The following is a 24,666-nucleotide window of genomic DNA, read 5'->3' on the forward strand; positions in this document are numbered from 1 at the left end:
GTTTCATTTAAATGTCTTCCATCTAATTACAGACAGTACTGTATGTTGCAATTATATCAGAAAAATAAAAATAAATTCCCCATGAATGATTGTAGAGGATGTCATCATTGATCACACCTTTGATTACACATTGGATAGATATCATGGAAATGATTGATTGTCAATGTTGTTGGGTAATGTAAGTGTATTGCCTAATGTAAACTGTCATCTACAGTACTGTAGCATATTAATTTCAGCACTTCTAAGGGTTATTTGAAACAATTATCTTGCAGTGATTGCTACTGGATTAACTGGTAGTTAATGATATATTTTCAATTGAGTAGTTTTAAGTTGTTTTTGGTGATTAAACCAATGCTCTCATTACATTTATATTTTGAATCAATGGTTGTGTGGTGAGAGATGTTTCCAATCCAAATGAATGCACAATGACAGGTTTTGAATGAAAGATTGGCTGCTTAACAAGCGTGACCAGCTTGGAGTTTTATACTAAGAGTTGTGAAAATGTACCACCTGCTTGTGAAAATAGTACCAAAGTGATTAAAACAAAACCGTAATAGGATTTTTTTGGGCGGGGATGAATTGTTAATTGATTTTCAATAAGGAACACTGAGGGAAAACACAACAGAAGAAAAAGGGGGGGACGCAACCACTACAGTGAGGGAAAAAAGTATTTGATCCCCTCTCAAATCAGAAGGATTTCTGGCTCCCAGGTGTCTTTTATACAGGTAACGAGCTGAGATTAGGAGCACACTCTTAAAGGGAGTGCTCCTAATCTCAGCTTGTTACCTGTATAAAAGACACCTGTCCACAGAAGCAAACAATCAATCAGATTCGAAACTCTCCACCATGGCCAAGACCAAAGAGCTCTCAATCAATTTATAACAATTTATAATTTTTTTGTTGTTATTCTGTCTCTCACTGTTCAAATAAACCTACCATGAAAATTATAGACTGATCATTTCTTTGTCAGTTTGCAAACTTACAAAATCAGCAGGGGATCAAATACTTTTTTCAATCACTGTAACATTACAGTATGATATTCTAATGAGGCAACCACTAACATTACAGTATGATATTCTAACGAGGCAACCACTAACATTACAGTATGATATTCTAATGAGGCAACCACTAACATTACAGTATGATATTCTAATGAGGCAACCAATAACATTACAGTATGATATTCGAATGAGGCAACCACTAACATTACAGTATGATATTCTAATGAAGCAACCACTAACATTACAGTATGATATTCTAATATTCTAATGAGGCAACCACTAACATTACAGTATGATATTCTAATGAGGCAACCACTAACATTACAGTATAATATTCTAATGAGGCAACCACTAACATTACAGTATGATATTCTAATAAGGCAACAACTAACATTACAGTATGATATTCTAATGAGGCAACCACTAACATTACAATATGATATTCTAATGAGGCAACCACTAACATTACAGTATGATATTCTAATGAGGCAACCACTAACATTACAGTATGATATTCGAATGAGGCAACCACTAAAATTACATTATGATATTCTAATGAGGCAACAACTAACATTACAGTATGATATCCTAATATTCTAATGAGGCATCCACTAACATTACAGTATGATTTTCTAATATTCTAACGAGGCAACCACTAACATTACAGTATGATTTCTAATGAGGCAACCACTAACATTACAGTATGATATTCTAATGAGGCAACCACTAACATTACAATATGATATTCTGATGAGGCAACCACTAACATTACAGTATGATATTCTAATGAGGCAACCACTAACATTACATTATGATATTCTAATGAGGCAACAACTAACATTACAGTATGATATCCTAATATTCTAATGAGGCATCCACTAACATTACAGTATGATTTTCTAATATTCTAATGAGGCAACCACTAACATTACAGTATGATATTCTAATGAGGCAACCACTAACATTACAGTATGATATTCTAATGAGGCAACCACTAACAGTACAGTATGATATTCTAACGAGGCAACCACTAACATTACAGTATGATATTCTAATGAGGCAACCACTAACATTACAGTATGATATTCTAATGAGGCAACCACTAACATTACAGTAAGATATTCTAATGGGGCAACCACTAACATTACATTATGATATTCTAATGAGGCAACCACTAACATTACAGTATGATATTCGAATGAGGCAACCACTAACATTACATTATGATATTCTAATGAGGCAACAACTAACATTACAGTATGATATCCTAATATTCTAATGAGGCATCCACTAACATTACAGTATGATTTTCTAAAATTCTAACGAGGCAACCACTAACATTACAGTATGATTTCTAATGAGGCAACCACTAACATTACAGTATGATATTCTAATGAGGCAACTACTAACATTACAATATGATATTCTGATGAGGCAACCACTAACATTACAGTATGATATTCTAATGAGGCAACCACTAACATTACATTATGATATTCTAATGAGGCAACCACTAACATTACAGTATGATATTCTAATGAGGCAACCACTAACAGTACAGTATGATATTCTAACGAGGCAACCACTAACATTACAGTATGATATTCTAATGAGGCAACCACTAACATTACAGTAAGATATTCTAATGGGGCAACCACTAACATTACATTATGATATTCTAATGAGGCAACCACTAACATTACAGTATGATATTCGAATGAGGCAACCACTAACATTACATTATGATATTCTAATGAGGCAACAACTAACATTACAGTATGATATCCTAATATTCTAATGAGGCATCCACTAACATTACAGTATGATTTTCTAATATTCTAATGAGGCAACCACTAACATTACAGTATGATTTCTAATGAGGCAACCACTAACATTACAGTATGATATTCTAATGAGGCAACCACTAACATTACAATATGATATTCTGATGAGGCAACCACTAACATTACAGTATGATATTCTAATGAGGCAACCACTAACATTACAGTAAGATATTCTAATGGGGCAACCACTAACATTAAAGTATGATATTCTAATGAGGCAACCACTAACATTACAGTATGATATTCTAATGAGGCAACCACTAACATTACATTATGATATTCTAATGAGGCAACCAATAACATTACAGTATGATATTCTTATATTCTAATGAGGCAACCACTAACATTACAGTATGATATTCTAATATTCTAATGAGGCAACCACTAACATTACAGTATGATTTTCTAATATTCTAATGAGGCAACCACTAACATTACATTATGATATTCTAATGAGGCAACCACTAACATTACAGTATGATATTCTAATGAGGCAAAAACGAACATTACAGTATGATATTCTAATGGGGCAAAAACTAACATTACATTATGATATTCTAATGAGGCAACCACTAACATTACATTATGATATTCTAATGAGGCAACCACTAACATTACAGTATGATATTCGAATGAGGCAACCACTAACATTACAGTATGATATTCTAATATTGGAATGAGGCAACCACTAACTTTACAGTATGATATTCTAATGAGGCAACCATTCTCCAATCTCCACCCTATTCCCTATGTAGTGCACTACTTTAGATCTGGTCAGAAGTAGCCTAGTGCACTACGTAGGGAACAGGGTGTCATTTGGGCAAGAGCCAGTAACTCCCCTGGGTATGAATTGTCTCTCTATCTTATCTGTCTTCTATATGATGTTCTCCTCTCCTCCTCTCTTCTCTCCTCTATTCACTCTATTCTATCATCCACACCACATGCCAGCTTCAACACAATCCATTTACAAGTTAAAGACACACCTTGGAATAAATAGCAAAGGAAAACTACTACTAGATGGATTTTTTATTTCCCATCACCATGAATCATATTTAATAACTGAACAGTAGCAGACCTAACTTCATCTGTTCCTGACTCTAGATAGTGGATTAAAAAGACCATCAATCTCCAATGATATTAAAGTACAATTCTGAACATTACTGATATACTGAGTGGCAAGTCTAGATATTTGCTGTTTTTATTGTTTGGTTAATAACACCACCTGCTGGACAGGTTTAATGTTGCTTGACTGAGCAGTACGGGAGAATAAAAGATGCCAAATTTAGGGCCGGTTTCCCGGACATCTCCATTGAACATGCTTTTTAGTCTAGGACTAGGCTTCATCTGTGTCCGGGAAACCGGCCCATATAGTTCAATTAGCAAGTAAGTAACACTACCTGTTCCATGATACTGAGGAAAATGACATTGAGACAGAGAACCAATTGAGAAAACATTTCAATGGTTCTGAATGACAACCAACATACATTAACAGCATACATCATGATTAATGTGAATATATAAGATTAAAACATTGCACTTAAAAAAAAAATGAATGCATTGAATTGTAATTCATAACATCTTCTGAAGATCAAATCAATCAAATCATTGTACATAAAAACAGAGCAGAATGAATCATCACATCTGGGGACCATCACCACCAGCATGACTAGTATCTATGTGGACCCTACTACAGTTTAACCAGCTCAGCTATAGACTACACCAGCATGACTAGTATCTATGTGGACCCTACTACAGTTTAACCAGCTCAGCTATAGACTACACCAGCATGACTAGTATCTATGTGGACCCTACTACAGTTTAACCAGCTCAGCTATAGACTACACCAGCATGACTAGTATCTATGTGGACCCTACTACCGTTTAACCAGCTCAGCTATAGACTACACCAGCATGACTAGTATCTATGTGGACCCTACTACAGTTTAACCAGCTCAGCTATAGACTACACCAGCATGACTAGTATCTATGTGGACCCCACTACAGTTTAACCAGCTCAGCTATAGACTACACCAGCATGACTAGTATCTATGTGGACCCTAATACAGTTTAACCAGCTCAGCTATAGACTACACCAGCATGACTAGTATCTATGTGGACCCTACTACAGTTTAACCAGCTCAGCTATAGACTACACCAGCATGACTAGTATCTATGTGAACCCTACTACAGTTTAACCAGCTCAGCTATAGACTACACCAGCATGACTAGTATCTATGTGGACCCTACTACAGTTTAACCAGCTCAGCTATAGACTACACCAGCATGACTAGTATCTATGTGGACCCTACTACAGTTTAACCAGCTCAGCTATAGACTACACCAGCATGACTAGTATCTATGTGGACCCTACTACAGTTTAACCAGCTCAGCTATAGACTACACCAGCATGACTAGTATCTATGTGGACCCTACTACAGTTTAACCAGCTCAGCTATAGACTTCACCAGCATGACTAGTATCTATGTGGACCCTACTACAGTTTAACCAGCTCAGCTATAGACTACACCAGCATGACTAGTATCTATGTGGACCCTACTACAGTTTAACCAGCTCAGCTATAGACTACACCAGCATGACTAGTATCTATGTGGACCCTACTACAGTTTAACCAGCTCAGCAGTACCATTGAGATTAAACCCAGGATAGAGGGGCTGAGTGAATGTGGTTTGGACTCTGTGGAGGAGGGTCATTGTGTCAGAGACACTGTAGAAGGACAGAGTACCTGCCTTGTGATCCAGGTCCACTCCTACTCTGGAGGACCGAGGGCCTGAAACTTTAGTCTTAACATTATTGTGTCTGAACCAATAACCATCACTATAGTAGTGTAAACTCCAGGACTTGTTATTGAGTCCAAATTGACCATCTGTCCCTGTTCTGCTGATGTCTTTATATGAGACTGCTGTAATACACAACCCACTCCACTCCACCTCCCAGTAACAGCGTCCAGACAGACCCTCTCTACACAGAACCATCAAGTTGTTTGTGAATCTGTCTGGATGAACAGGATATGGTTGTTCTTGGTTTGTATAGGTCACCTTTCTGTTCCCTTCAGACAGAGAGAGGTGTTTGTGTGCTGTGTTTGGGTCCACTGTGAGCTGACAGGAATCTGGGAGAAGAGCAGAGCAGAGACCAATGAGGGGAGTTAGAACAATAAGTGAAGTCAGATACTGTATCTACCCTGTCTTTGATTAGAGCACAGCAGAGATCAAATCAGAGAAATATGAGGAGTCAGATAGATACCCAGTCTTTGATTAGATCTACTATTGCTATATATTTCTAGAGGGATTGTTAGGAGTGTCAGTAAAAAGAGACTGTTAGTTACTTCAGAATAAAGAGACTCACATTGTAAGAACTGTTCTCTGGTCTTGGGCTCTGGAGGCAGTACAACATCCACTATATTCACTACAGACACACAAACACATTCACAGAGAGAGGGAATGTTATCATCACACCATATTCCACATGTATATGACTAGTAGGGAACTTTCAATGGTCTAAAGTTGATGTTCTTATTATTTTCAACACACCTGTAGTGGAGATCTTGGTCCATTCTCCTTTAAGGACGTCTTCTAGTTTCTCTCTCAGTTCAGACACAGTCTTACTCACATCTCCAAAGTACTGAAGAGGACGGACAACGATGCTGGGTAAGTCTGAAGATACACTGGTACCGGAGAGAGACTGATAACTCTGGGGGGAGAGAGAGAGAGAGAGAACAGAACCAAATGATTGAGAGTTTCACATTGAGTTTTAGTTTCATATCACATTTTTTGTATCAAGGCAGTTGAGTTACCTGGAGGAAATGGATGTGATCCTCTGTGTGTGAGAGCTGCTCCAGCTCAGTGCTTCTCTTCCTCAGCTCAGCTATCTCCTGCTCCAGTTGCTCCAGGAGTCCTTCAGCTTGACTCACTTGAGCCTTCTCTTGGGCTCTGATCAGCTCCTTCACCTCAGAGCGCCTTCTCTCAATGGAGCGGATCAGCTCGGTAAAGATCTTATCACTGTCCTTCACTGCTGCCTGTGCAGAGCGCTGTTAAGAGAGAGAGAGAGACTGACTTGTCTTACTTTAATGAGCCATCCTCATTACACTAACACCCCCACCCCTAAAAACACATTGCGTGACACCACAACCTCCACACAATCACATTATCCAGTACCCAACACCACAGTACAATACACCAACCAGCAGCACATTCCAACCGTCCATCCAACCCCTCCTCTCCAGCCGTACAGACAGCCCCCCTGAGCCCCCATACCTCCTGAAACATCTCCACACTGTTGATCATTTTGTACAACTCAAACTCAACCCTAAGGCGTCAACAGTAATGGCATTACCCTGGCAACACAGAAAAAACATGATGAACAGTCTGTCATTGCAGAAAACGGACACCCCTCCCCAACTCCCAGGTCAACCCGAGCCAACCAGCTATTGGTGTCCAGGGCTCCATGTAATACCCTCCACTGGAGGACCCCTGACCTTTCCAGCACTGGGAGCTTATAGAGCCCCTCCACCTATACCCTGCCATGCTCTCAGCCCCCACAACCACCTGCCAATGATGCCCCTTCACTCCCACTAAGCTCAGAGTGTTAAAAGTCAGTAAGTCCTCCGGACTCTCCTGCCAGTCCCCAGTCTCTGCTGTCACTTGCAGTAGTGGAAACGGTGGTGGCCCCTCCTCAGGCTGCTCCAGCCCTCAGTACTGCAGCATAGAAATCTGAGACCCCTGCTGTATTGAGTCTCTCCTGCCGCATGATGAAGATCTGCTGATCCAGCCCCAATCCACCAGCCATCCTCAACAGAGCACATGCTGGTTCCCTCCAGCCCACCTCCATACGGTACAGTAGCCTCTGTTTTGCTGAGTCAGAACGCTGCCACCCTGACCAGAAAAAATTCACTAACTTGCGCTGCAGGTCCACAAGCAGACCACCGGGGGCGTTGAGAATGGCCAATTTAAGCCATAGAGAGGATGCCACCAAGTTGTTGATGATCAGCACCGTCCCTCTGTATGCCACTTGGGAGATGAGCCACCTCCACTTCGTCAGCCTCGACACCACCGCTTCCCATTTCTTCCGAACCCCACCCCTCCGAGCCCAGATACACCCCAAGCATCTTGAGCCACTCACAGCCCCACTGCAACCCCCCTGGAAGCTGCGGAGGAGCCCTGTCCCTCCTTACCCACCCATCAGGTTCCCTCATCTCCCCACAACAGAAGTTACCCACCCATCAGGCTCCCTCATCTCCCCACAACAGAAGTTACCCACCAATCAGGCTCCCTCATCTCCCCACAACAGAAGTTACCCACCCATCAGGCTCCCTCATCTCCCCACAACAGAAGTTAGCCACCCATCAGGCTCCCTCATCTCCCCCACAACAGAAGTTACCCACCCATCAGGCTCCCTCATCTCCCCACAACAGAAGTTACCCACCCATCAGGCTCCCTCATCTCCCCACAAGAGAAGTTACCCACCCTCAGGCTCCCTCATCTCCCCACAACAGAAGTTACCCACCCATCAGGCTCCCTCATCTCCCCAACAACAGAAGTTACCCACCCATCAGGCTCCCTCATCTCCCCACAACAGAAGTTACACGCCCATCAGACCAACGTAAACAATGGATTTTCTTGGTTTCCCCACTCTGTTTCTCCAACCCAAAAGAGCTGGGAGCATCCATCTCCCTCAACATGGAAAAACTAGCTCTTACAAGTGATCCTTTTGCTTTCTCTGAAATGAAAGCCACTAGGTCCCTGCGTAGTTCAGATAGATTATCTTGTAGCCCCACCCTACCTTGCCCCACCAGCTCAGCCTCCACCTCACTTATGAACCGCTCAAGCTCCCCCAGTACTCTCCTGGCCTCTGAAGAGGAAAAATATGTATACTGCTGACTGAAAACCTGAATCTGGGCTTTCCCTACGTCCCACCACTGACTGTGAGACTCAAACTCCCCCTTCTGCTGTCCCCACCTCTCCCAAAAGCCTTGGAAGTTTGAGCAAAAAGTGGCATCTTGGAAGAGCTTTACATGGAATTTCCAATAGGATACCTGCCTGGGCCCTGTTGAAACAGAGAACTGAGCCCTGTACTAGGTGCAGACACATTTTGGAAAGCAAAGACAAGGAAATTGATTTTGGCGCTAACCACATAACAACCTACCCTTACACACCTCTTTTGACATTTTAATGTTTTTGTTTGACTTATTCTCCCAGTCTCTGCTGCCGTTCATGTTAAGGAAGTCTAACCGTGAAATCTCCATAAGAGGTGGGAGGGAAATCACCACAATCAGAAACCAGTAGAGAAGCACATGAAGCCGCCATGCCAGAAAAAAACATCAATTTAAGCAGATTCTGAAGACATGCCCTTAAGAACCCATGACCCATTTTCACAGCCTATACCGCTTCCTGGGTGAGAGGACACTAAACCCCTCATTCTTCATCACGTGTTGTACTGACCTTACAAACCTTCCAGGATCAATCAAATAAGACTCCAGCAGAATCTTCTTTTTCCCCTTTAGTCTCCATCAGGAACCTAGAAAGTTCTCTCACCGTATATACTGGGCACTCAGCCTGACTGGCTGACAGCTAAGGACCCAATGAGCCGTCTGAAAACGAGACGCCTGGTCCTCCGCTCCCGCAGACTCACCTCCCCCCTCTTCTTCCTCCTCCCCAGTCTCTGCCCCCCTGCACTTCCCCCCTGATCAGAGCCTCTTCCCCAATGACAGGCAATATTTCCTGGGATGAGCCCACCAAGCCTTCGCCCACCGGAGTCTCTGTTACTACAGAAACCTGCCTCAGCTCATGTAGCCCAGCTGCAACCCTCCACACCACCGCTTTCTCCACGGCCTGCGCACCACCACTTGGCCATGCACTACTACCGTGTAGCTCAGTTGGTAGAGCATGGCGCTTGCAACGCCAGGATTGTGGGTTCGTTTTCCATGGGGGGACAGTATGAAAATGTATGCACTGCAATAACTTTAAGTCGCTCTGGATAAGAGCATCTGCTAAATGACTAAAATGTAAAAAATGTACTCTCCTCCCTCCTGGTACCCCTGCCATTTTTTTTGCAATTCTGAGTCATCACTACTTTAGTAAGGAAAAACACTTTATTCAGTACTACTGCAGTTGCTTAATAATTCCAATAGATGGCAGCATAAGACCATGAATGACATTTCAGAAGATTAGTTTAGTTCTCTCCCTGGATACACCACCACTCCACCTCACAGGAAAACTCCTCCTGCCTGAGCTTTTTACTGTCCCTTTCCACACTGCTAACGCAAGAGGAAGGACTGAAAAAGCATTTAACACATTACTGTGAAGTAATATAATGTTGATTCATGTTTATTATTACCTGTTTTTATGGTCATGTTTTGAAATTATACTTCATTACTATAATGATTATCAATACGCCTGAACATTAATTCAGTCACCTCTGGTCGACAAAAACTTATTTTCCTAGTACATTAATTGTCAAATTCATCAACCAGCATCGAGCACTCAGCCTTCTCACGCAAGCGAGGGGCATGTTGAGGTAAATATGCTAACCGCGACGGTTGCATTATGTAATTTATTGGTGGGCTGGAAGATGCAGTGTTTTTTATTTTCTATTCAGAGGCTATTTACTCCCAATATGAGATAATTTTATATAGAAGGTTTTTATAATGCATGTTTACTAGGATTGAGGTTAGCGCATCTGAGTAGGGATTATTTGGGTTCAATACCTGTCCTACCTATCAATCATATTGCTGCTTGTAGCCTATAACTAATGATCCCCACACTAGAAACACCGAAAACTATCTGTGCTAGCAAACCCTGTGTTCCACCCATCCCCTGTGTAACCTTGAGGTTTGTTAAGAAACAAACACTTGTCTACGAAAAGAGACATGTTTAACGGATTCCGCTTGGCACCCAGCCGAGAGCACACGAAAACCACTTGCAAATTTACCAAAACTAACCAACTACTTGCGGTCTGTTCGTAAGCAATAAACGGAGGCAGATTAGCCACCACAACTCTTGTCGAAAGAGGCGACATCTGCACCAACACACCCCTCACAAAAAAACCCACTCACAACAAGACAAACCTTTTTCATAAACACAACCACCGCCTTGTTCATTCTGGATTTAGAGTGCAGATGTTCCGCTCCAACCTGTTCGCCGACCATGAGCAAAACTTCCTCCACACCTTTCTCCGGAACACACCCGAAGCGACAGCGTTTCTTCTCCACTCGGTTGAGGCCATCACGCCGCCCTAACAAACTACCCCTACTCCCTCCTCAACTCTAAACGATAAACAGTGGAAACCAATAAACAAACCCTCCACCATCAGAAAATAAATTCAGAAAATACGCAAGAAACAAAAGAAAAAAGAATAGTAGCCCTCCTCACGAACCACAAATCTCTCACACAACCAACTTCTTCTTCTATGATAAAATGGCGTTCCACAAACCAACATTAAAGGTGCATGCCGCCACCTACTGTGCTGGAGTGTGTGGTCAATCACGGTTTCCAACATTTCTAAATCCTCCTACTTAACTCAGTACTTCTGAGAAAAGAAAGAAGATCCCTACTAACTTCTAATAGACCCTCCCCCATCCCCTAAATCCCTTCCAACCCCGTCCAACCCCGTCCAACCTCAATGACCCTAAACTTCAATATTTCCCTCTCTTCAACATACTTACAACAATATAACAACACATGCTCCACCGTTTCATCGACCGTACCCCCCAGACACAAACCCTTCCCATGCTTGCCAACCAGATGTAATGACGAGATCAATGTACAATGTCCTAAGCGCAATCTAGTAAACACCACCTCTTCCTTCCTAATCTGACCTTCAAATCTTGTATATATCTAGTTTCAAAGCTCTTTTAGCTAACTGGCCTACAATTTCATTCCCTTCCACACCCGAATGTGCTGGGACCCAGCAGAATCTCACTACTACACCCATTCTCTCAATTCTCCAAAATAGCATGAATACCTCCAATAGCAAGTCACTCCTATTAGATTTACCAGATGATAAACTATTCAATACAGACAGAGAATCTGACCATACTATAATTCTAACAGGTTGTACGTCCTCCACCCACTGGAGGGCAACTATTATCACCAACAGTTCAACTGAGTATACTGACAGTTCATCTGTTAGTCTTCTACATATCTGCACATCAAATTCAGGAACGTAAACGCCTGCTCCTGTGAGCCCACTATCTGGGGATAAAAAGTATTTAGTCAATTGTGCTTAAAAAAAGTATTTGATCCCCTGCTGATTTTGTACGTTTGCAAACTGACAAAGAAATGATCAGTCTATAATTTTAATGGTAGGTTTATTTGAACAGTGAGAGACAGAATAACAACAAAAAAATCCAGAAAAAAGCATTTCAAAAATGTTATAAATTGATTTGCATTTTAATGAGGGAAATAAGTATTTGACCCCTCTGCAAAACATGACTTAGTACTTGGTGGCAAAACCCTTGTTGGCAATCACAGAGGTCAGACGTTTCTTGTAGTTGGCCACCAGGTTTGCACACATCTCAGGAGGGATTTTGTCCCACTCCTCTTTGCAGATCTTCTCCAAGTCATTAAGGTTTCGAGGCTGACGTTTGGCAACTCGAACCTTCATCTCCCTCCACAGATTTTCTATGGGATTAAGGTCTGGAGACTGGGTAGGCCACTCCAGGACCTTAATGTGGTTCTTCTTGAGCCACTCCTTTGTTGCCCGGGCGGTGTGTTTGGGATCATTGTCATGCTGAAAGACCCAGACACGTTTCATCTTCAATGCCCTTGCTGATGGAAGGAGGTTTTCACTCAAAATCTCACGATACATGGCCCCATTCATTCTTTCCTTTACACGGATCAGTCGTCCTGGTCCCTTTGCAGAAAAACGGACCCAAAGCATGATGTTTCCACCCCCATGCTTCACTGTAGGTATGGTGTTCTTTGGATGCAACTCAGCATTCTTTGTCCTCCAAGCACGACAAGTTGAGTTTTTACCAAAAAGTTCTATTTTGGTTTCATCTGACCATATGACATTCTCTCAATCCTCTAGTAAACTTCAGATGGGCCTGGACATGTACTGGCTTAAGCAAGGGGACATGTCTGGCACTGCAGGATTTGAGTCCTGGCGGCGTAGTGTGTTACTGATGGTAGGTTTTGTTACTTTAGTCCCAGCTCTCTGCAGGTCATTCACTAGGTCCTCCCGTGTAGTTCTGGGATTTTTGCTCACCGTTCTTGTGATCATTTTGACCCCACGGGGTGAGATCTTGCGTGGAGCCCCAGATCGATGGAGATTATCAGTGGTCTTGTATGTCTTCCATTTCCTAATAATTGCTCCCACAGTTGATTTCTTCCCAACCTGGTGCAGGTCTACAATTTTGTTTCTGGTGTCCTTTGGCAGTTCATTGGTCTTGGCCATAGTGGAGTTTGGAGTGTGACTGTTTGAGGTTGTGGACAGGTGTCTTTTATACTGATAACAAGTTCAAACAGGTGCCATTAATACAGATAACGAGTGGAGGACAGAGGAGCCTCTTAAAGAAGAAGTTACAGGTCTGTGAGAGCCAGAAATCTTGCTTGTTTGTCGGTGACCAAATACTTATTTTCCACCATAATTTGCAAATAAATTCATAAAAAATCCTACAATGTGATTTTCAGGATTGTTTTCCCTCAATTTGTCTGTCATAGTTGACGTGTACCTATGATGAAAATTACAGGCCTCTCTCATCTGTTTAAGTGGGAGAACTTGCACAATTGGTGGCTGACTAAATACTTTTTTTCCCCACTGTACATACAGATGTTGATTTAAATGCACCAATAGATATTATCGTATCTGAAGATTATGCCTTTGTTAAATGTTTTTCATGACGAAATGGAATGTTGGTTGTTAGTATAATGTAACATATAATAGACAGGAAGTGTATTGTAAACTGGCCAGCAGAGGGAGCCATCTTGTTGCATTGGTTATAAATAGGGGTGCACGAAGAAGATAGGTCAGAGCAGACATCAGAATTGGACAACACTACTGCTCTCCGGGTGTCATGTCACCTGTTACTCATCCTGAAGCTTATGATCTGAATAAACCTTATGATCGACGTTCAGTATGAGCAGACTCCTTGATTGACGGTAACACCTACGAATAACATACACTACATAATGGAGGCTCCGCTGAGATATTGATTGCATCGTTATTGGTCCCTTTCCTGGATTCGTGAATTGACTATTGTTCAAGCCGGCTAAAGGTGAGATGATTCACAAACTTTGGACCCTAGTCATTTCGTTGATTGGGGGGAGGGCTTTGACGGTGCACAGTTAAAAGTACTTGGGTCGTTATTGAGGTATGGTGTTGCTGTTAACTGGGAGTCTGAACGAAAATATTCTAAATTTGGTTGATGTGTAAACGCTGTTTACAACAATGGATTGTACAAATGGATTGGTAGAGAATATATGTTGGGAGATATCTGCATAATTAGGGCACCGGGAATACGGAAAAGACCTCGAAACGAGGCGACTTGTAATAATAATTATTATTATTATTAAGTGGGCTACAAATCCTGTGTTAAGTGGTAGGCTTTGGCAGGTTGATTTCTTAAGCGGAAATTATGAAGTGAATTGGTGTATCTATGTTATACTCCGCCTCTGGCCGACGGGTAATTGGTTGGGGGTAACCGCTTGATATGAGATTCATCTTTCAAGGCAACAAAAAGTTAGACGGGGAGAGAATTGGACGATTATTTATTTGGCCACGGTGCAGGATATTGATTTGTGTTGTAGGCCGCTGTTGGCTAGAGGCTGAAGCTAAGGCTGGATTGTTTCAGGCCACGTGGTGCCTCGTTGCTAAGGCTTGATTGTATGGTTCGGGTCACGTGGTACATCGTGGCGAAATGCTAAATGCTAAGGCTTGAGGCTAAAGGCTAATTTTTGTTAAGGCTTGAGGCTGTGAATCATGCTACATCATGGTGGCTGGGGTGGAGGCTAGTGCTAATTGTGTTTTGTGTCACGATGTACCGTAGGCTAAGCTAGCTGCTAAGGTTGAATGCTAATTGTATTGCGTGCTACATGCTAACGGATATCCTTAGAGATTCCGTTGCGACGGGTGAAAGTCTCTTAAACTTGTTTATGTGTTTGTAAGTCAGGTTGTATGTTTTGTGAGCGCTGTTAAATGTTGTTTGATTATAAGGGGGAAATGGGAATTACAGCTGGACTGGTATTATGTTTGGGGAGAGAGAAGAGAGAATCTTTCTTCCACGGTGAAAAGTATTTTTGAATGGTTATGCGCATGCGTTTAATTTTGCGACACTACACTACAGAAAGGGGGAGTTTATGACACGAGATTATGACACGTTTTGGTTTACGGCACTAAATCTTCGACATGCGGTCGTGCTGAGGCGACGGAACAAAATGGTGGCCAGTACGGTCATGTGATTGTTTCAGGCTTCTTTTCAGGGGTAAGGGCTACCGGAAGAGAGAGGTGAACACGACTTTTAAAATCGTTAAAGTAACTGTTATGTGAACGTTAAACTATTTGGCGATGTAGTACATTTATAGATCAAATATATGTTGACGGAGTATAATTAATTAAAATAAAACGATTAAGATTAAATGAAATGTTTTGGAGCGATCTATGTAATAAATGATATTTGCGCATGCGTGGGATTCTGCAAAACAACACATGGGGGCTGCAGGGAGACGGAGAAACACACAGACAGAGAGATTTTAGCACGAGTATTCTAGTTTAGAGATTGGTTGAAGATGAAACTTGCTTTGTAGCCTATTGAATTTATAAATTAGATATATGGTAGCGGATTATAATACATTTAATTAAAGAATTAAATAACGGATTAAAATAAAAAATAAAAAGGTTTTTGAGCGATTTATTTAATTCTGAGTTTAGTCTTAGAGTGAATAATGTAGAACAAACGAATATTGAATGGTTGGAGATACTCAGTGACTGCATTAACGACTAAATGTTATGTTGTGTCTTTGTTCTTCTGTCATATGAGAGGAACGCTAAGTGGGGGGAGCGAGGAGATACAGGAAGTGATCACGTCACGTGGCAGAGGATCAAGTCAAAAAAAGGTTTTGGTACTGATTATGGTTACAAGATCTTTCCCTAACAGGATATGTGATGTTATGACGATTTTACAAGGGGCTTGGCAAATTCTATTTCATTAAAAATTGCATTTTGGAGGCTATGTGCATCACTGGGGTTTAATTACAGATGTGTTGGGAATCCAGGATGGATTGAGGATTCTTCTGTAAATTTATGATAATTAGGGGTTAGAGCAAGGGGTTAAAAGGCTTTGTTTAGGGGTATTTTAGTCTGAAGATGACTAACTTGCATTTACTGGCAGTTGATGGGTTGTGGTGAGATATACTCAACACTAATTGATATTGGTGACATAGGATATAGGAATAAAAATTGGGTTTATTATTCAGGATTTATTTGGAGTTGTTAGGGTTATATTAATAATTACAGGGGGGAAGTCTATATAACTTAAATAGTCTAAAATAGGATAGTTCACAATAAAGGAATATAAAGGGCTTGATATAGGGGAAAATTGATTAAAATAGTCATTTTTTAATCAAAGTAGGGTTAGAGTAGTGTTGGGGGAGACTAATGGCAGATGTTAGTACACCTTTCTCACATGGATTCAGCAGAAAGACATCATCCAGCAGGGTGATTATGGCATCAGAGATGAAGACGAATACGAGCAGAAACAACGATGAAGATGAATCCAGAAGACGGAAGAAAACCGAGATGTCTGGGAACTTAAGGAGATGACGATGATGACGATGAGAGTGATTGATGAGAGGCCATGGGTGGAGGTGACTCTGTGATCAGAAGGAAGTGGCAAGAGAGGAAAGAAGGATACTGGAGACTTGATCTCGGATGAAAGTTGAACGAAGAAGAAGACAAGATATTCGAGTTCTGATGAAGAAAAGTAAGAAGATGATGGAAGATGATATTTCAAGAACAGAACTTAGAAGATAACCTTTTGAAGAATACTGATAGGTCCACAACGAGAAGAACCGGACGAAGAAAACTCTATCAAATACAACTTATAACTGGTGGTGGAGAAGAAGAAAAGAAGTGTTGGTTATGAAGAATCAGAGTGAATCAAATCAACAATCACTGTTACAGCTTTAACTGAACAATATCAAAGGCAATTGTACCAGCCAAGGGGGGACCAGATGTTCCATATAGACTGTCAGTTTCTGGACAGACACAGAATTGGAGAGGGAGAAGAACAAAGAAGAAGGAGGAATATTTCAGCTACACTTTCAGCAACTTTCAGAAGACTGGTATAATTATGGACAGATTGGGTACTTTACATGTTCATGCAACAAGAACAGGAGAAAACAACAGAGGAAGATGAAGGAGAAAAAGATCACCTGTTCTAGAAGAGATGAAGGGGGGTGCATTGCTGAGAGCATCGATTAGAGAAGAAGAGGAAATAGCTAACAGTTGAAACAACTGACCATTAGAAGTGATAGTGAATAGGGGAAAACTTATCTGGGTTCAGTCTAAAAAGGTTAAACATATCACTATGTAAAATAAACTAATTAGGTTAGGATAGGGATTGGAAGTAGTAAAATAGTTTAATTACTCTTAGGGAATCAATTGAGCTCTGCTATAAAAGTCAAAGAGGAAGTAAAAGAGACATACTAATATTAGAAGATGCTGTTATGGCAGTGTTGGGAAGAGATGCATGGTGTAAATTTAAGTGTTCAATCAGAGGCATACTGACTGTCTGGTAGAATATTTTAAGAAGTAGGGTTTTTTGGGAATCATTTGCTTAAAAGATAATATCATAGGAAGGATGATAATGTATTAGATTACATGTTAGACAATCTGTCTGGGAAAAAACTTAATAGGGGTGACTGTTATTTTGGGTTACATTCTTACACTAAGAGATTTGAGGTTAGGCTAAAAGGTGTTTAGTCGGTTTTGCCAAGTCTGTGTGTAATGAGTCAGAAGCAGGTGGGGAACTTTCCCAATCACATATTCTAAAATTTGGTGGTAAGAGATTTTGTCAATAAATCAGGGGAAAAGGTTTTAAATGTTATGAGAGAAAAGATTAGATTAAAATAGGTTAGGAGAACTAGGGGTGAAGGAACTCTGAGACAGTAAGCTAAGTTTCAAAGTTAGTAGTAAGACAGAGAGAGAACAGTGAGGAAGGACATTTTAACGTTTAGTGGGAAGATAGGGGAGGAGTTTAGATCGGTTAGGAGCAGATGCATTGAGAAAGTATGTGTTGCTGAATGATAAGAGAAGATTGAGGGTGATTGAGTATCTATATTTACAGTTTCCAGCAGGGAGATCAATGTCATTATAGGTGTATTTTGTGTAATCAAAAGTTTAAAGTTTAGAGGTAGAACTGAAAGGGGGAAAAAGTGACACTAGTGGTGATAGATGGAAGTACAAGCAAAGACCATTTTTTTTTCCTTTGGGGAAAACTAGGAGTAACTAAGGACATTAACACTTCAGTCTATTATAACAACAGGGAGAAGCAATTTAACTCTTTCAACATTGATAGGTATTAAAGTCATAAACATATTGCATTTGATTATAAGGGAACCAATACAGCACCAATTTTAGGGGGAAAAATACTTATTATGGTTTAAGATGGGGACGTTTCTCTCATATGGAGAGATAAATATGGAGAATAAGTATTGTTATCAGGACCAGGAGTAGAAGGAGGTATAGTTTGGAATAGGGTTAGGAGTGACTGTTCACTTATGTTGCGTAATATTATAGAGAAAGGTTAGGGAGAATATATGTGTACTTATTTAGGGCAAGCATTAGAATTTGTTTCGGTTAGGAATTATTGGTTAAAGGGCAATGTAATTCATAAAGTAACGCTTATAATGGAAGATTTGAAGTCTGTGGAACTTTCCACAGTCACAGAGGGAGTTAAGGATAAGTTTATTACAGTAGTCACTCCAACAGGGAATAATCGAATAGGATGTTGGTAGCTTTGCACTAGAAGTAATTAGGGTTGATACAGCAGCTAAATCAACTACTTTAAGAGTAACTTTGGAAGGGATTAATGATACTATGGCAATAGCAAATATAGGAGTATGATACTGACAACAATTGTTCTGAAATTAAAGAGGTAGCAAGAGGGACTCAGGAGGTTATGGTACGAATGGGGTTAAAATAGAGCAGATAGAAACAATATAGATTAATCTGAAATGGAGAATAGAGATTCGTCATGGAAGCTACAGTATGGGGTCTTTTGATTTTGATGACAGAGGGGGGGGGGCATCTGATCAGTGCTGCTCGTTCCTCTGTTGTGAAAATTAGAGATAGATTAACTCATTCTGTAAGAATCAGTGAGGAATCTTGAGGGTCCATGTCTGTTGAGAATTCCATCCAGGACCTGTTAGACGGTTGCGCAGCCTCTGTCAGGTGTGAATCAGTTTTGAGCTTTGTCATAACTGTGGAATTGGCAACAGTCATTGACAGATAAAATTAAGTTGTTGTCAAAACAGTAGGGTTTAAGTGTTCTTGGGTAAATGGATTACCCAATGGGAATTGTTAGATGTGAAGTCAGGTAACAGTGGAAACCTTAAGTATTCAGGTGAAATATTGAGGGATAAAAGTCTAATAAAACATATGAGGTAAGGGGTATGTTTATGGAAAGATCAGATTGGGATGTTAGATGATAACTTTGGATAAGTATGACCTTAAGGGTAGTAATGACAAATAATAGGTTACTTTTTATATATCAGGTAGTAAGAAGAGCAGGACTTTGATGGTTAAAAGATTAGCTTTTGACTGACAATGTGACTATGGGAATTTTAGAGGATAAGGGGAAATTATGATAGAGTATATTCTTACCCTATGGGGATAGGATGTTGTTACAGGTCAACGTTGAAGCTTCCATATGAGGTTTTACCATTATAAGAGGGATAGCATTGGATACAGCTAAATCTAGGGTTAAAAGGGTGACATTGCATTTACATTTTGGTCATTTAGCAGACACATGGCGACATGTCATAGTCTTCAAGCCTATCATTGAAGAATAAGTTTAAGGGAGAAGGGGGGACTTCATTCATGGTATGGTGTAACATTTGGGAAGATAATAAGCTTTGATAACACTGTGTGATGTTTGTACTGATTTTTGAGAAAGTTATGAGATTGAGATAGGTTGGAGACGTGGTGCCTGGAGACAACACTCAGATGCCGGTGTGGACTGTTCCTGATCTGGATAAAGATGGACAAGTGGAACTGAGGGATAAATATCATTTTGGATTATTTTATGATTTTTCAAATTGGTTTTTCAATATTAGTATGATTTTTAGTGTGATTTATGAATCAATGGGGGGAATGGATAATGTGATTCATGCATCATTTATGTATCATTTTTTAAATTCTTAGGTGAAATGGAGGTTTAATTTGAAAGTGGTTGTTTTGCAAAGGATACTGTTTGGTCGTTTATTTTCTTGTCATTCCAGAGGCATGTGGGAGAAGCATGTGGAGATTGGAATACTCAAACAAAGACAATATGACTGGAGGAGAGGAAACAAGGAGGGTGTGGCTGATTCCATCATCAACAAGTCCGTTGGAAGAGGACATTACAGGGAGATGAAGTGTAGTGGACTACATTCCAGTGTCTGCAATGAAATATAGACATATTTGATGTGTAATACATAATTGTGTCATATTCTTAGGTATTGATTTTAGTATAATTATGTTTGAGGTTATTGAATGCAGATGAGGATCGTAGATGCTTTTGTTTGTTTCGATGGGGTTAGGGACAGAATGTTTAAGCAGGGAGAGATTCCCTTTCAGGTCCTATGGGTTGACCAGCCTGAGAGTGGATATTTATGGATAGGATTTTGTTTACATGGGTATTTAATTACATCATAGTTTCAAATGCATTTACATGAGTTATGAGGTTATCTGGAGTACCGACGGTGGTTGCCTGGGGCAGAGGGACGGTGAGAGAATTTTACTGTCTTGATTGATATGGATGGATGGCTGCTGGACAGTTTTTCGCTCTCACACTCCATAGAGATATATTCATAATTCATAGTAATGTATTTACACTCCATAGAGATTTATTCATAATTCATAGTAATGTGTTCATACTTCATAAACAGTTGTTCATATGTCATAGTAATGTATTCACACTTCATAAACAGGTATTTCATAGAAAGGTATTTACACTCTAGAGGAGAATGTTTTTGGGTTTAAGGTTAAGAATATTCAATGAGATAAATGATTAATAGTCATAATCTTATTCTGTTTGTTTTCGAGACGTTTATTTCGTCTCGAAAGGGGGGAATATCGTATCTGAAGATTATGCCTTTGTTAAATGTTTTTCATGACGAAATGGAATGTTGGTTGTTAGTATAATGTAACATATAATAGACAGGAAGTGTATTGTAAACTGGCCAGCAGAGGGAGCCATCTTGTTGCATTGGTTATAAATAGGGGTGCACGAAGAAGATAGGTCAGAGCAGACATCAGAATTGGACAACACTACTGCTCTCCGGGTGTCATGTCACCTGTTACTCATGCTGAAGCTTATGATCTGAATAAACCTTATGATCGACGTTCAGTATGAGCAGACTCCTTGATTGACGGTAACACCTACGAATAACATACACTACAATATCCTTAAAGCTATATACTGGATTCTGTCCATGCCGCTGTTCCATAAACTATACACTCATAATCAATTGTCGTCCTGATCAGAGCTCTATAAATATCTATCAACGATTGTCTGTCAGCACCCTATTCATAACCAGAGACCCACACAACCAACTACCATGAAAGTTAATGAATGAGAGAGACATGAACATCATTACAATACTGTACATAGCCATAATATAACGGTTCTTCTTCTTTGGAGTTTAACGGCGGTTGGCATCCAATATGTTGCATTACCGCCCCCAACTGGACTATAATATAAATCCATTATACTTTGTGACACAAAATGGGAAAAGGGGAAATTATAATAATACAAAAAACACCCTTCCAACTAACCCTACACTCATTAAATACCCACTACCCCATTCCACTACTTTGACCCTATCTGCTCCTGCACCATGCCAACGGCCTGGGAGGACGGGACACCACCACTCAACACACCCTGGAACTCTTCTGAAGTCTAATCTTGTATGCCCAAATACTTCGCTGCAGCTGCCACAACAACATCTATTTTCTGTGATTTACGTTCCATTTCTGCGGTACAGTCGATAACCATTGCTATGAATGCTAAGAAGCTAACTTTACTGAATCATATATCACTCTTTGGCCTTTGACTTTGTCGGGTAAAGACTCAAAACTCAAAAGGACTGGATGCATCCCACCAAACGGCGGGCATCACAAACACCAGGAATCTTCAACTTGAATTTCTCCACCTCCACACTTAACATTACCCCAGAAATCACTCCTTTCAATGGTGCCCTGTTCCTAAGAGCAAAGCAAGAAACAGATTTTGACCCAAGTTGCGTGACACGGATCGCCCACTCCCTCTGGTCAGAAGTAACAAACAAATATCCCAAGTCCACTACATGTTACCTTCACTGATTCAACTGCACCCAACTGCTTTCCCACCCACCCTGAAACCACAAATGGATCTGCCAAAAGGTATGGATCCACGTTCTCCTACAATGTAACTCCTACTGCACCAGATTCTTCTTTATCATGTCCATTGATGCCAGGCTCTGGTTCTGAGCTCTTCACCACACCTTCTACCTCACTTAACTCTCCCTCATTCATTTCCATTTCACCTCCTGAACTCAGTCTGGCGAATGGCTCACTCTGTTTGCACTTGAATTATAACATTTGAAAGTCTCTATTCCTTTGAATAGAGTCAATGAAGCCCTTTGAATTGATTGAATAGAGAGAGGGAGAGAGAGAGAGAGAGAGAGAGAGAGAGAGAGAGAGAGAGAGAGAGAGAGAGAGAGAGAGAGAGAGAGAGAGAGAGAGAGAGAGAGAGAGAGAGAGAGAGAGAGAGAGAGAGAGAGAGAGAGAGAGAGAGAGAGAGAGAGAGAGAGAGAGAGAGGGCTCCATGTTAATGTACAGGGGACATGAGTCAGTCATGGTTACTCATGGTTATGTGATGAAGTAGCCCCGCCAGCGATTTCAAAATCAGTGTCAGCCCTCAGCCCAATAGGGAATGTCCTCTTTGTGTAACGGTCAAGCTGTTGCTTTCTACCGCGGTAGACCTGGTTCATATCCCGTCGGTTACATTAAGCAGTCTATTCTCTGAAAAGAGTCCAGACAGCATGTACCCAACAGTGAGGTCAGTGGGATTGGAGAGGGGCCCCTCTCCCCCCCCCCCCTCTCTCTCTCTCTGACTGGAGTAGAGAAGTGAAATGGTGTGTCTCCTCTGGTCAACAATACTCACCTTGAGAGACTTTACAGCCTGTTTGAGCTCCTTCAGCTCCTTCTCTCTCTCCTGGAATCTCTGCTGGACTTTCTGCTGACTCATCCCCAGCTGCCTCTGTGGAGAATCACTCTATCTTTAATTATTTGTTTATCAGACAGTAACCAACAAGTAGTTCTGGTCTTACCTGTTTCTCAGTCCTCTCTGCTGCAGCTGACACTGTATCATGGCCTTTATGTTCATCCATTGTACACAGATAACAGATACACTGCTGATCGGTACGACAGTAAACCTCCAGCAGTTTGTCATGATGAGAGCAGATCTTCTCCTGTAGTTGTGCGGTGGCTTTGACCAGCTTGTGCTTCTTCAAAGCAGGAGATTCATAGTGAGATTGGAGGTGAGTCTCACAGTAAGAGGCCAGACACACCAGACAGGACATGAGAGCTTTCTGCTTTCTGGTCCCAGTGCAGACATCACACGCCACATCTCCAGGTCCAGCATAGCACAGAGCAGGAGGGGGAGCAGCCTGGAGTCCTGTCTTCTTCAGTTTCTCCACCACTTCAGCCAACACAGTGCTCCTGTTCAGAACAGGCCTTGGGGTAAAGGTCTGTCTGCACTGTGGACAGCTGTAGACACCTTTCAGATCATCCTGATCCCAGCTTTCTTTAATACAGCCCATACAGTAGCTGTGTCCACAGGCAGTAGTCACCGGATCCTTCAGTAGATCCAGACAGATGGAGCAAGAGAACAGTTCCTGATTCTCTGCCATTTTGGTGCTCTCTCCCGTAGGTTAAGCAATGGCAGTGTCAAAGATAACTTTCTGTTCAGTGTCAAAGATGACTTTCTGTTTCATGGAACTCTACACCAGAGGACAGGAAGTGGCTTCCTCTTGACTGTGTACTCTGTATGTAGAGGGGATGTGGTTTATTTGATGAGGAAGCGTGACAGAGTGTTGGGTATCCAGTGTCCTGTGTGAATTTAAGTATGCTCTCTCTAATTCTCTCGTTCTCTCTTTCTCTCTGAGAACCTGAGCCCTAGGACCATACGTCGGGACTACCGGGCATGCTGACACCTTGCTGTCCCCAGTCCGCCTGGCCTTGCTGCTATTCCAGTTTCAACTGTTCTGCCTGCGGTTACGAAACCCCTACCTGTCCCAGACCTGCTGTTTTCAACTCTTAATGATCGGCTATGAAAAGCCAACTGAGAGACCTGAGCCCTAGGACCATACGTCGGGACTACCGGCCGTGGTGACTCCTTGCTGTCCCCAGTCCGCCTGGCCTTGCTGCTATTCCAGTTTCAACTGTTCTGCCTGCGGTTATGGAACCCCTACCTGTCCCAGACCTGCTGTTTTCAACTCTTAATGATCGGCTATGAAAAGCCAACTGAGATTTATTCCTGATTATTATTTGACCATGCTTGTCACTTATGAACATTTTTGAACATCTTGGCATGGTTCTTTTATAATCTCCACCCGGCACAGCCAG

At 41.2% G+C, this 24,666-nt stretch overlaps 1 protein-coding gene across 1 annotated transcript; it reads right to left on the reverse strand.

The window, feature by feature from the left end:
* Positions 1-4,287: 4,287 nt before the first annotated feature.
* LOC311114379 (tripartite motif-containing protein 16-like) lies at positions 4,288-23,972 on the reverse strand. The gene is made up of 6 exons (XM_084189636.1): positions 23,370-23,972; positions 23,204-23,299; positions 6,656-6,889; positions 6,393-6,552; positions 6,208-6,267; positions 4,288-5,971 (listed from the first exon to the last, which is right to left on the reverse strand). The coding sequence occupies exons 1-6, from the start codon at positions 23,949-23,951 to the stop codon at positions 5,463-5,465; spliced, it is 1,641 nt and encodes a 546-aa protein (XP_084045762.1). The 5' UTR covers positions 23,952-23,972; the 3' UTR covers positions 4,288-5,462.
* Between the last annotated feature and the right edge of the window lie 694 nt (positions 23,973-24,666).

The sequence above is a fragment of the Coregonus lavaretus genome (assembly GCF_964263955.1).
Source record: "Coregonus lavaretus genome assembly, contig: HAP1_SCAFFOLD_1417, whole genome shotgun sequence".
In the NCBI taxonomy this organism is placed as follows: Eukaryota; Metazoa; Chordata; class Actinopteri; order Salmoniformes; family Salmonidae; genus Coregonus; species Coregonus lavaretus.